General features: G+C 42.3%; 1 protein-coding gene across 6 annotated transcripts in view; it reads right to left on the minus strand.

The window, feature by feature from the left end:
* Prkd1 (protein kinase D1) overlaps positions 1-12,506 on the minus strand; it is a 313,794-nt gene extending 301,288 nt beyond the window's left edge. For 2 of the 6 annotated variants that reach the window (XR_005505595.2, XM_063262561.1), the window contains exon 1: positions 11,941-12,506. Coding sequence is in view for 5 of the 6 variants with exons in the window: in XM_063262561.1 (XP_063118631.1) it covers positions 11,941-12,198 (258 nt within the window). In the remaining variant the exon portion in view is untranslated. The remainder of the gene's footprint in view (positions 1-11,940) is intronic. The other 4 variants (NM_001412095.1, NM_001276715.2, XM_039113015.2 and 1 more) reach the window with 2 other exon arrangements.
* Positions 12,507-12,846: the final 340 nt, after the last annotated feature.

Here is a 12,846-nt window from a genome sequence, read left to right on the forward strand (position 1 = left end):
CAAATGGATCCCCAGGTAGGGCAGTCTCGCAGGCAATATTAAGGTTCTTAATGTGGGTACTGAAAACAAAACATGGGTCCTCCCCAAGAGCAGCAAGTGCTCTTCACTTCTTCCAACCTACCATTGCCAATAATCTGTATAATTTACAGACAGGGGTACATTTAATTGATAAAAGACATTGAGAAAAATTTTACTGAATAAACATTTATGCTTTGGTAGATTGCTTAGTTCAACCAGTTAAAATATCCAGAACTTGACTCAAATTAGAACTAGAACTTGTCTTTCTGGTTTAGATCATCCATTTAAGACAAAGAGTTCAGATTCTGCCCTATTGTTATACCATTAATATGACTGATTAAATTACTTAGAAAAGGGGTTTAACTTTTGGTACATACAAAACTGACAGTTTAACTAATGAATGAAACTTTTTTTGAATGATGAATTGAAAGGATTTTAATTCATGAGAAAGTCTGAAATGTATACCAACATCAAAGTGATTGAATACATTTTTAAGCGAAATCAAAATTATTACAGGCTATAGCCCACAGAGGAGCCTGCTGCAAATAGAAGATTTTGCCAACTTATAAACACCTTAGGCTTTTGCATTCCACGCACATTTCAGTGATTGAAAGCCCTGGGTGTTTTTGAAGAGGACCCAGGTTCTGTTCTTGATATCCACCTAGATGTTTACAACTCTCTGTATGTTCCTGGAGATTTTTTCTGACCTCTGTGGACCCCTGTATACTCGTGGTACATATATGTGCAATGAGGCACACACTTATACACATAAAAAGTAAATATTTTAAAAACACATTACATGAAGATCAACTTGAATCATTTAAAAATATAGGAAAGCAAACTAATTTAATGATATGTATATTTTATCTTGAACAAATTGGATATTTGCTATATGAATATGCTTTTTTTATTTACAGCACCTCAAACACGGCTTTGATTACCTTCAGAGTAGATTACATTCTAATCTGTTGTTGCTCTTGATCTGGTTTTTGCACAGGGTCTCTGACGCAGACAGAATATGGAAACTATAAGCAGCTGAAAATGAGTTTGAAATTCCAATCTTCCAGCCTCCACCTCCTGAAGGAGACTACAGGAGGTAGTCCACCTTGTGTGCCACCATGTCTGGCTCATGTCACAAGAACACAGGAGAAATCTGAAGTGGTAAAACTGATGTGATAAAGGATTTGCCAATAAACTTGCTTAGGAAATAGAGTGAGAATTTTGTTTTCTTTGAAAACACAGAAATGTTGTATGAATATGTTTCTGTTTCAATCCCAGGTGTGAGATGCTGCTTCAGAGTCCCCACAGCAGCTGACTGTGCTATATTTCCTGCTGTGGGAGGGGTGTGATTTTGCCATCTGAAGATAACTTGCATCTGGAATTCTGGGGACTCTTCAGAGGATAAATAAATGCTAGACCCCCAATAGAAGGAGCTTATTGGATGGCTGGTTGCTGTTGTTGAAGTTTGTTGACTGGTCATGCACAAAGAGACAGGGTAGAAGAAATTAGATATCCTTGCCCCAAGGAACTCAATACCTCTAATCAGCAGGAAGTAGGCTAGCAAGATAAACACCCCCCCCTTTTTTTTCCTCTAAGCTTCTTTCTCTCCAACCTAGTGTTGAGGTTGTGCAAGGGTTGAATAACAATTGGAAGTGAGGTAGAAAATTAAGAACCCAATAAAGTAGCCAAAAGTCCAGCTACAAGGAAACACTAAGTTGCACAAAGTAGAACTTGGCTAGAGAAACCACATGACAGGAAGGCAAGCACTGCTGTGAGCAGACTTGTTAAAAACAGTAAAGATAGACAATTCTGGCAAATATTGAACATTGGGATGGCTAAGAATTTCTGCTAATGTTTACTCACAAAGACTGACTGCAAATAGTCCACCCACAACAAACGAAGACAAGCAATGGCCCCATCCCTGTGTCTAAGAGCACAGCTCAAGGGGCAGTACAAAATCACAACCACCCTTAAGTCACAGTTTATCGTTAAGTCCCCTGCATTCTTATCAAGGAAAGCATAAACTGGCCAAGTAGGCACAAAGAACCAGGGCAACAACTCTTTGAAAAGACTAACATTGTTGAACTTAGGAAATGATTCTGGCAATAATCTTGCTGTGCGAATTTCCCATGTGTTTAAGTGGCCAAATTTGCAGTCTCCTGTCTCAGTCTAAATTGTTCAGAGTGTGACCTGGAATCCAGACCTAGAAGAGATTTAAGGATGACTGTGTGTGGAATGCAAAAGCCTAAGGTGTTTATAAGTTGGCAAAATCTTCTATTTGGAGCAGGCTCCTCCGTGGGCATTAGCCTGCATGTGTTATATTAAAGAGCTTCTCCAATATTAATGTCTAAGTATTCCCAGGATTTCTAACTAGAAGGCATATTACTGCTGTAACAATTGTTTACTTAATGGGGGGAAATGATAGAAAAACACCCAGATGCCTACTAAAAAGGTTTTCCTTAAATTGAGTCTTGATCATCCATTATTTCTATGATTTTTTTTTCTGAAGTGAGTTTCCACTGTCCAGGTGTGGCACACATTGCCACATCCCTCCAAAGAAATAACAAAACACAACAGGAGCTTTGCACCAATAGGCAAAAATATATAAATAAATAAATAAATAAATAAATAAATAAACAAACAAACCAGGCCATGGCCATAACCAATCTACTGGAGTACTTCTTCCAGTTAAACTATGGGGATTTTTAAAGAAAGGAATAATATATTGTTTGACTAAGTTCTCAAAAAGCATCAGAGGCCTTACAGACACACCTCATTCATTCTTTTCAAGTGCTCATAGCCCTTGGGGGATTGTGCCCTATTTTATGCACTGGAAGCCTGAAGTGTGGAAGGAAAAGCTAAAAGCTAAGTAACAACCACACAAAGACAAGAAACAGAAATGGCTGCATTTCCACAGGATTAGGATGACCTGGTCTTGTGTATTACAACTGCAACAGCAAACAATTCCTCCCTACATTTTTAACATCAACACTAAAAAATGTCGCCAAGGAACAACAAAACATTGAACTGGATCGTATGGTTCTATACTGATGAAAAGAGGTTAAGTATCTAATGTGTTATCCATGACACCGAAAAAATAGAACTGAGGGACAGTCCAAAAGGGCTGCAGATTACATGGAGCTACAGCTCCAGTGGGCCATTTCAATAAGGAGAAATTAGACACTAAGGGAGGGTTAACATTCAAACACAGAAGGAACTCGCACAGTTCAGGGACAACAACAACAACAAAAAATAACCTTTAAAAATTAAAATGTAGGCAAAAGAGAACTCGAAAAAATATGTTTACTATCTAATTATCAGGGAAGTGTAAACTCTGACTATAGCGCCTCAGACCTCCTTGGAATAGGTACGACTGTAAAATATAAAATGTAAAAGAAGAAACTGTGTCTCACCATGGGGGGATGGGAGGTAAGGGGGAGAGGAGGAAGAAAGAGAGGGAGAGAGGGTGCAGGGAATACCATTCATCCTTAGAATAAAATCATACAACTTACAACAATATGGCTGAACCTGGAGGATACGAGCTAAGTGAGAAGAGCCAGGTGCACAAAAACGAAAGCCGCATCTCCACATTTGCATGCAGAATTATAAAGAGCTGAACTCACAGAAGCCAAGGTAGAAGAACAGTAGTGGTAGCAATGACTGGGGTTGTGAGGGAATGAGGAGAAAGCAACCAAAGAGAACAAGTTTCCACTGATCGGGATGAGTAAATTATGATGTAAGGTACAGTGAAAGTGCAGGTTATTATCAACTACAGTACGTATGAAGATTGATGAGGATTGATGGTAAGTGTTCTTATCACCCAAAAGTTAACTATATGAGTTATAGACATGCTAGTTAGCTTAATTCAATCATTTAATATATGAATATATCAAAACAACATCATACACTATTAGATGTTCAACTATTATTTCCTCAATTATACCTCAACAAAGCTGGGTGAGGACGGAAATTTTGTAGGCTCACGTCTACTGCAGGGAACTCAGCTTAGGAAGGAACTCCAAACGGAGATCCATCAAAGCATCAAACGTTCATCTAAAAACAGGACAGCAAAAGTGAGCACCACGTGTGCAGTTTACTTGAGAAGCCATTAAACGTCTGGACAGTAAAGATGGCTCAGTCAATAGAGTGCTTCTGTACAATCATGCAGAACACAGCTCAGACTCCCTAAATCCACAGAAAGCCAGATGTGGTAGCATGCAGCTCTGATCCCAGCGCTTCTATGGAGAATCCCCAGAAGTTCATGGGCAGCTCGCCTGATACGCATAATGGTGACTAACAAGAAACTTATGTCTCTTGAAGATGGATGGTAGAGGTTATACTATGATCTCTAGGCACACTTCGTGGCTGGCATATATCAGCACTCACCACACACACACACACACACACACACACACACACACACACACACACACACACACAACTATAAATGTCTTAAAATATCAGTGAACCCTAGGTCTTGGTCATCGACTGCTCAGAGACTACAATACATGGTGAATGAAAAATGGCAATTCCAAGGTGTTTCATTTCTCAGGCCTTTGATATTTAATGTGCACTGCTTATTTCTATCTTTTTAATGGCTCTTTCTACCTGTTTCCCACCTGCCCCAGCCCAGCTTTGACTGTCTGAGGGCATCGTGAAGAGCAATGCCAATACTGTCTCGCAAAGCCACTGCAAAGTGGAATTCATGTGTTACCAAACAAGCGGAAGAAGTCCAAGATGACAGTGAGATATTTACATCATCCAAACGAGCTGCCCTTTGAACTCAGCAAGTGTGGGTTCAGAAACACGATCAAAATAAACCTTGAGATAATTGTGCACTAAAGCAAGCTTCAGTGGTGTTAAGATTTAATGCTCATTCAGTCACTATCCTTCCAATTAATAAAACCAGTGAGGGATATATGGATATGTGTATGTGTGCATGTAATGTATGGGTATGTATATGTATATGATGTGTACATGTATATGAAACTTCATTTTTTTCCAAAATAAGTCAGGAAGAGACTCAACTACTATTTTATGAACAAGAAAACACTTGTTGGCAGAATCTCGCGTTATCAGAAATGCGATTTGTCAGGCACATCCTGACGCCTCACTAACATCTTCATTATCGCATTCATCCTTTTCAACCATTTTTATGACACACATGGAGAAGCGGCCGCTGAAAATCAAGAAGAGAAACACTCAGAAATTCTTGAAACTGTGCCTAAACAGGAGCAGCAAATTCCTCATCAGTCAGTGCCTTACTCAGAACAGATGCCAGGGTACCAGGAACGCCCCCCCCTTTTCACCAAAGTAAGTTGAACAAATCCCCAAATGATCGCGAATTTTAAAGTCTAAGCTGTGTATTTGCCAACAGTGTTAAGCTGCTGTGTCGACCGTCTGGCTTCAACCAAGTAAAACCTTTTGCAACTTTAGGAGAAACTTCAAAGAGGGAAACTATAAATCTGGGCAGGTTTAATTGCTTCTGAAGCAATGGCGTTTTTACATCATTTTTAACCATTCTATCCACTCACATTACATTATTCTACAATTAGGAATGTCGCACATAATTCAATACACTTAGTCATTTTTTTTTTTAATGTGAGACCAGTCAAGTAAGAAACAGCAAGATGTGGGGTTTTCTGTCATCAAGTAACTTCAAGTGGTCATTTCACTACTAGGTTTTAATGATACAAAACTACTTGCTTGCCAATGTCAGAAAAATCTCTAGGAAATTTTTCACGTATTTTTATAGATGAGAAGTATTTTGTCTATAAGTGAGCCAATCGTCTTCTTGGTCTACACATCCTATCATTAACCGATGAAAGACATCACCCCCTGTTTTTTATTTTGTGCCAACACTCTGTACCATTTTAAAAGGGTTCAGTAAAAGCCCATTTACAGAACTCCACTATAGAATAATACTGGTGGAATTAAATGGTTAGTAAGTACCTTTACAGCAAACCTCAGTTCTACTTCTACTTCGGCTTATTGCTAACATGAACCAAGATGACTGATATTCCCAAAACATTTAAAACAAACATTAAACACACACACACACACACACACACACACACACACACACACACACACACCACAATATCAACTGTAGCTGGACTGCATCTTATCTACCTTGAATTCAATCTGAGCGCAGCTTGCTATATGGATTACAGTACTAATTTCCTGCTGTGGGTGCTTTGTGTCTATTGGTTTGGTCTGGTTTGGTTTGGTTTGGTTTGGTTTTATTTTGAGTTAGATGCACAGTAAGAATACATTCATTTTTGAGAGATTCTGAAAGGATAAGACTTGACAGGCTCATTCAAATCACAGAAACTTCTAATATCTGCCCTGTGACAGACATGATGATATAGAAGGAACCCACAGACATACTCTTATTAACAATGCGACATTGCTTACACATTTCTTTTACGAGCACGATAACTGTATATAATGGGAACTTCAGATGATTCACAATAGACTCTTCTGTACACATTTGTACCAGGCAGTGATTTTAACACTTTGTACATATTACCTTCACATACAAAGTAATATTAGAGAGCTTTAACCGTATTTTTATATTATCCAATAAGTTCATCAAAAATCATGCCTAAAATGATAAAAAAAAATCTCATATGTAATAACCTTAGGGAGAAAGCAATAATGATTGGCAAAATAAAGTTTGGAATCTTCCTTAACAGTTACAGCATTTGTTTGGTAAGACCAGCGTCTTAGATAAACTTGCTATGACCAAAAGCAACTTGGGGAGAAAGGGTTTGTTTCTGCTTACACTTCCACACCACAAGTTATCGTCGAAGAAAGTAAGGACAAGAACTCAAGCAGGAAAGGAACCTGGAGGTAGGAGCTGATGCAGAGGCCATAGAGGACTGCTGCTTGCTGGTTTGCTCCTCCTGGTTTGCTCAGCCTACTTTCTTACAGAGCCAGGACCACCTTCCCTGGGGTGACAGCATACACAATAGGCCAAGGCCTAGAGCAGGAATCACTAATCAAGACAATACACTACAGGCTTGCCTACAGCCCTATCTTATAGAAGCATTCTTCTCAATTCTAAGTCCTTCTTCCTAAATGACTCTACTTTGTGGCAAGTTGACATAAAACTGAGCAAAACTGGACAGCAAACTGCCCATTGGCTGTGGAATTTCAGGGGAAGTTTTAAACTGGAGTAATTTTCTAATCTAATCTATGCAGCCACCACCACTCTGCCCAAGATAGGAATCTAGTATCCTACACTGATTCAGGAACTGTCCAACTATTTCCACTACAATCTGTAAGGCTTGCTGTGGTCCACATCAGAATTTCAACGAAACTTTGTCCTGTGAAGTCTCTGACAGTTTACACCTGAGAGAGACGTTGACACATCTCTGTACTAATACAGAGATACCAAGCAGAGTGGCTGCTTTGTGTGTTAAGACAGACTGCAATGAAACCTTAGGTCTCACGATTCCACATTATAAAGTATGAGAACATATCTCAGTGCCTGGAAGCTGTACCCGGACAACCAGTTCTTCATACATGCTCCAAAAAACATGTGTTGACTCATTGCATACATTACATACATACATTCACTGCAGACATTACACATTGGCATGTACATAGGTTGAGAATCCCTAATCCAAAGTCTTCTAACTGAAACCTTTTTGGGCACCAACATGATGTCACAAGAGGAAAATTCCACACCTTTCCCTATGAACCACTACCAACCAGTCAGGATGATTTCATGAAATGCCAAAAGTATTAATAAAATAGGAATTAACTGTATTAAAGAATGAGTCTAATCTCAGAGATATCTTTTTATGTATGTTATAAATACGACAACATCCAGAAGAATCAAAAGTCCCAAACTCTTCTGATCCCAAGAAATTTGTAAAAAGGATATTTAACCTGTAAAGGGCGTTTATGTCACAATATACTACATAACTCCTGATGGGATTCAATTATGCTACTAAACTTGAAGATGAATTTAAATTTGAAATCCATTCTATTATGTTATTTAACAATCACCCATATCATTAAATAAGAAATTAGTGATATCTATTGTGTCCAAATTAAAACTTGAATAAAAAGATCCACAAAGAGTATCATTAGTTTAAAAGAATTTTGTTGCCTACACACCCTGGGATGATCCACTAGCTAATTGCTCTCAGCTCTCTCAATCTGTGTAAAAGTGGAGTGGCTAAAATTAACTGTAAGGGTTAAAGGGGACACAGCAACTGTTAGGAAAACAATATACAATTAAGAAACTAAAACAATGGCAAGCACAGTAATGCAACTATGAAACCAAGGCACCAACCTTGCTACTGTGGTGGCTATGTCCCTCTCAAACGCTCACTCTTTAATTTCAGTGTTAAGAGTAAAGTTTAGGTCAGGTGTCTCACAGACCGTGTTGCTCAAAGTAAGCATGCTCACGAGAAAGCCTTGGTTGTCTTTTTTAGTAAGAAAAAACTCAAATGAACAGGGAAGTTGGATAATTGAGTCACATGTTACTCACTGGATGCCCTCTGTATTTCAAGTGCACCTGTGCACCTGTGTGTGCATGCAGCCAATGTGGACAGGTAGCCTGCTACAGATCAAAACCGCATCATCCTCTGAGATACTGTCCATTGCTTCACAATAATGCCTTCCCATCCTACATAGTCAAAATTCCTTCGATGGAAGAAAGTTAAAGAATTTCAAAGTAAAATGAAGTCACGCATACTGATTAAAGAACACATCCTCACCTATAACCAACATCCAATGCTATACACACATGTGAAGTTAAAGTAAATAAATATTGTAAGTTAGCCCTTAGCTCAATCTCCCAAAAGGGCAGAGTTAATAACCTCTTATGTATTCATACACTCTTCCATGCAAAGAAAGAGATCATCCCAGATTACTGAACTATCAGATTAAAAAAGTATTACTAACTTATAACTCACAAAATGGTTAGGATATAATACCTTAAAAGTACTTCTGTTGAATTACCATCTAATTTCATCAAGTATGAGCACACATCTGCTATTTTCTAAACCTGCAAATTAAGGAAAAAACTACATTGTTAAGTTCTACTAAATAGTAACTTCAAGCAAAGTTTCTCTGGCACAGAAGCTCTCTTACTTAGCCCTGTCCACCTCAGCTGCTCATCCCACAGAGAAGGTCTCCTGAACAAAACTGCTGAAGTCAACTGAATTGTCAGTGAATACTTCCAACGAGCTAAGCGTCCATGTTAGTTTTTAGGGGCTCTTGAGCACAGACAAGATAAAAAGCCCCCTAATACTGAAACAATAAATAGAAGGACTATAAAAATCAAGAGAACCTTCTTCTTAAAAACCTGTATGTATAGATCTCTCTCTCTCTCTCTCTCTCTCTCTCTCTCTCTGTCTCTCTCTCTCTCTCTCTCTCTTTCCCACCCACCCCCATCATTCTTCCTCACAGTTGTTATCTTCTTGAAGCTTAAGAGAAACCATGAGACAAAGGACAAAAGCCCCCTCCCACTTCCTTACCTCTATACTAGCAAGCTACCCACTCTTGCTGTCACAGCACAAGAATTCTGTCTTGGCAAATAACATATGCCAAAAATCGATACAGAAGATCCATAGATAACAAACAAATGGTGCATAGGTAGAGAGATAACAGATAGGTGATTGATAGTTACATGATTGACACAGACAGCTGGAGAGATGATAGATGATGAAGACAGATACAGATAATAGGTTATTGATATCTACATCGATAGATGAGAGAATAACTGAAGAGGCACACTGTTTAGACCCATAACTTAGTATTTTTACTTATAATATCATGTATTATAAAATTCACATTTCAAAATTTCTAACCTTGCCAGACCCATTTAAAAAAAGGCTATGGTTATCCCAGGAAAAGTTTTCAAACTTTTCTTTTGGTGAAAAGCTACAAAATAAACACAATAAAGAAAGGATTCCCCTTAGAAAGCGCCAGCAAGACTGGTGCCCTTCTCTTTCCAGCATTCCTCCAGCTCTCCCCAAGTCTTGGCTCAGATATAAACAGCACTTGACTGTACTCCAGTTTTCTTTCTGCCATTACATTTTTGCCATTCTAAAACACCCTCCACAAAGCTAATGTGGATCTCAGATACGCCCGGTCTGGTTATCTCTTTTGAAAAGATTACTGAGTTTTTTACAATGTAAGTTTCTAATCATCTCAAGACTTTTCTCATAAGTGAACCTTCCCTACATCTCCTACTGAGGAAGTTCCAGCCTGCTGCACCTGTATGTCCTCTTGCTTACACTTCTCCTGGGTGCTGATAACACTCCCCAGATAGCAGCCCCCTGAGTCAAGTGAAATTCACTCTTCTTCAAAAGCCCAACCCAAACCTCTTGAATCGTATTTCACCATTCACAACTTCAAGGACAGAAAGACAGACAGACACACAGACACACCGTGGGGGGGGGGGGCAGGAAGGCAGAGACAAAGAGAGAGTTTAAGCAGGTCAAAACAAAGTTTGTCCTCATTAATCTAGCCCATTGGGACATTCTAACACTATACCATCTTCTTTAGAACGTCCTGTTAAATTGTTATGGAACTGAATGGGCTTTGTGAATGATTTTATTACATGTGTTGTGTATGCCTGTGTGGCAGTGCTTTATAATCAATCAATCCATTTCATAACAGAAACATTTGAAAGCTATATAGTGAGGCCGTCAGAGCCTAGAATGCTTGCATGTTCACCATCTCCAGGAAGAGGGAGGACTGAATTCAGTACTTCAAGGGAGCTACAAAGAGTTCAATTACATAAGGAAAAAAATCACTCCCTTTAATTAACCAAACTTCAAGGCACTCACTGTTACTTGAGTCTGGCCTCTAGAATTTTCACTTCCTGGTTAGTGAGTGCTTCCCAGGAGCAATTCCCTAGAACTCTGTGCTCAAAAAGTGTAGGACACTTTGTTCCAAACAGTTTAAGATGGTGACTATTCATTAAAAGGTGAGAAGTAGCCAGTCAGCCCTCCAAGGTTGAAATTCAGCACCTTTAACCCTCTCCTCTATCTCTCTCTCCTCCCCCAGAGCCCTGGCTGTCCACACTGGGAAGGAGTGGCACATGCAAGGGTCCTCCACCTTACATGAAGCATCCTTCTGGATGGCTGTGGAGATAACCTAACTTCAAAAGTGGAATTCATCATTGGAAACAATGGTGGGTGGCCAAGCCCAGCCTTATGAGCCTTTCTCCAACCAGTCTTTGATGACCGCTATCCAGAATCGCATCGCCTCAAACTTAAGGGCAAAGCCAGCACTGGATGTTCTTGGAACTACAGACCCTCTCACTACTCCAGTCTCCCAAGATCAGTGGATGGAAATTTAAGCACAAAATGCTGTAAATTTCAGGTTTTATTGTTGGAAAATGTCTCTTAGCTCCAACAGAGGTGGTACTAAATCCAGGGAGGACTTGGGTAGTGTGCACCAACTGCTCAGTTGTTTTCACAGCTGGCTTAATCAATCACCCTTTCTTAAAAGCACTATTGGCAGGTGAGAAATCCCTGGCGTCCAGGTCACACCCGGAACTCCGCAGCATCAATTAGAGCTGAAAGAGGATGGAGTGGAAGGGAGCGGTGCTGAAAAAGCGAAGGGCTGTCCCAAGGGAACTCTGGTGCTGGGAAGTGGATCTGACACCAGGTAGGCTCTGGTCCAGAGAAAGGAGTCGGGACAGCCAGGAAATCTCAAAAATATGCTGGAGCGCAAGGAGAAAAGTGTAAGATTCCTTGAACTGTCACCGGAGGAAGGGAGGTAAAGGTGAGAAGGCAGACATGCCAGCGAAGAAGGGCTGGAGGTCAGTCCCGGGAGGACTGCGCGGCCCGGAGAGCAGTGCCTGGGGTAAGAGCATGCAACCCGGCCACAACCAGGCTGTACGGCGCGGGCGAGGCCGGCTGCAAAGTTGGCGGACCCGGGGCACCTTACCTTCTGGTCCACGATGGAGCAAGCCATCTCCCGGACATGCGCCAGGCTGTAGTCGCCAGAGGAGTCCTGAAGGAGCAGCACCGGCTCGCGGCTCAGGCCGATCTGCAGATGGAACGAGATGCCCCCCGCCGGGGCGGCCCCAGGCGCTGGGAAGGGCGCGGGCCCGGAGCCCGGGACCAGCGCAGCAGCGGCGGCGGCCACAGCGGCCGCGGCGGGCAGCAGCGGGCTAGGCGGCCGTAGTAGCGGAGGGGCGCTCATGGCGCGAGTGAGCCCCAAAGTTTGGCGGAGGTGGGGCGCGGCGCCGCTGCCTGCGGCGGCCGAAAACAACCACCAAACTTTCCGGGAAAGTCCGCGCGCGGGGACAGGGCGCGCGGCCCGGGCTGGCGAGGGCGGGAGCGGCGAAGATGGCCGAGCGGAGTCGGGGCCGGTGGACGGGCAGACTGGCGGGCGAGCGGGCGGGCACGCGGCAGCGCGTGGGAGGCGCCCAGCTACTGCCGCCGCCGCGCGCTCCGCTCCGGGGACCGCGGCGGGTCGGCGCGGTCGGCGCCGGCGGGGCGGGGCGGGGCGAGGGCGGCGCCGCGGAGCCGAGGAGGGGAACGGGAGCCCAGCGGGGAGCCGCCCCCTGTGCGCAGCAGCCGCCCCAACCCACTCGGCGGACACTAGCGCCGCGGACCCGCCCATTTAGGGCAGTCCTGGCCACCCCTTCCAAAGGATCCTACAGGAGTAGACCCGGGAATGCCAGCCCGGCAGAGCCCACTTAACAGGGGACTCCCTCTGGGAGCCCTCGAGTTTGTTAAAGGGTAGGCGCCCAGTCAGCTGACTTCTTTAAACCCTTGTCTCTCTAGTAATAGTCTGTACCCTTTCCATCAACCCCACCTGCTCCACCCACCGCCTTCTTAAGGGCAG

This window comes from Rattus norvegicus, chromosome 6 (genome assembly GCF_036323735.1).
Source record: "Rattus norvegicus strain BN/NHsdMcwi chromosome 6, GRCr8, whole genome shotgun sequence".
Lineage (NCBI taxonomy): Eukaryota > Metazoa > Chordata > Mammalia > Rodentia > Muridae > Rattus > Rattus norvegicus.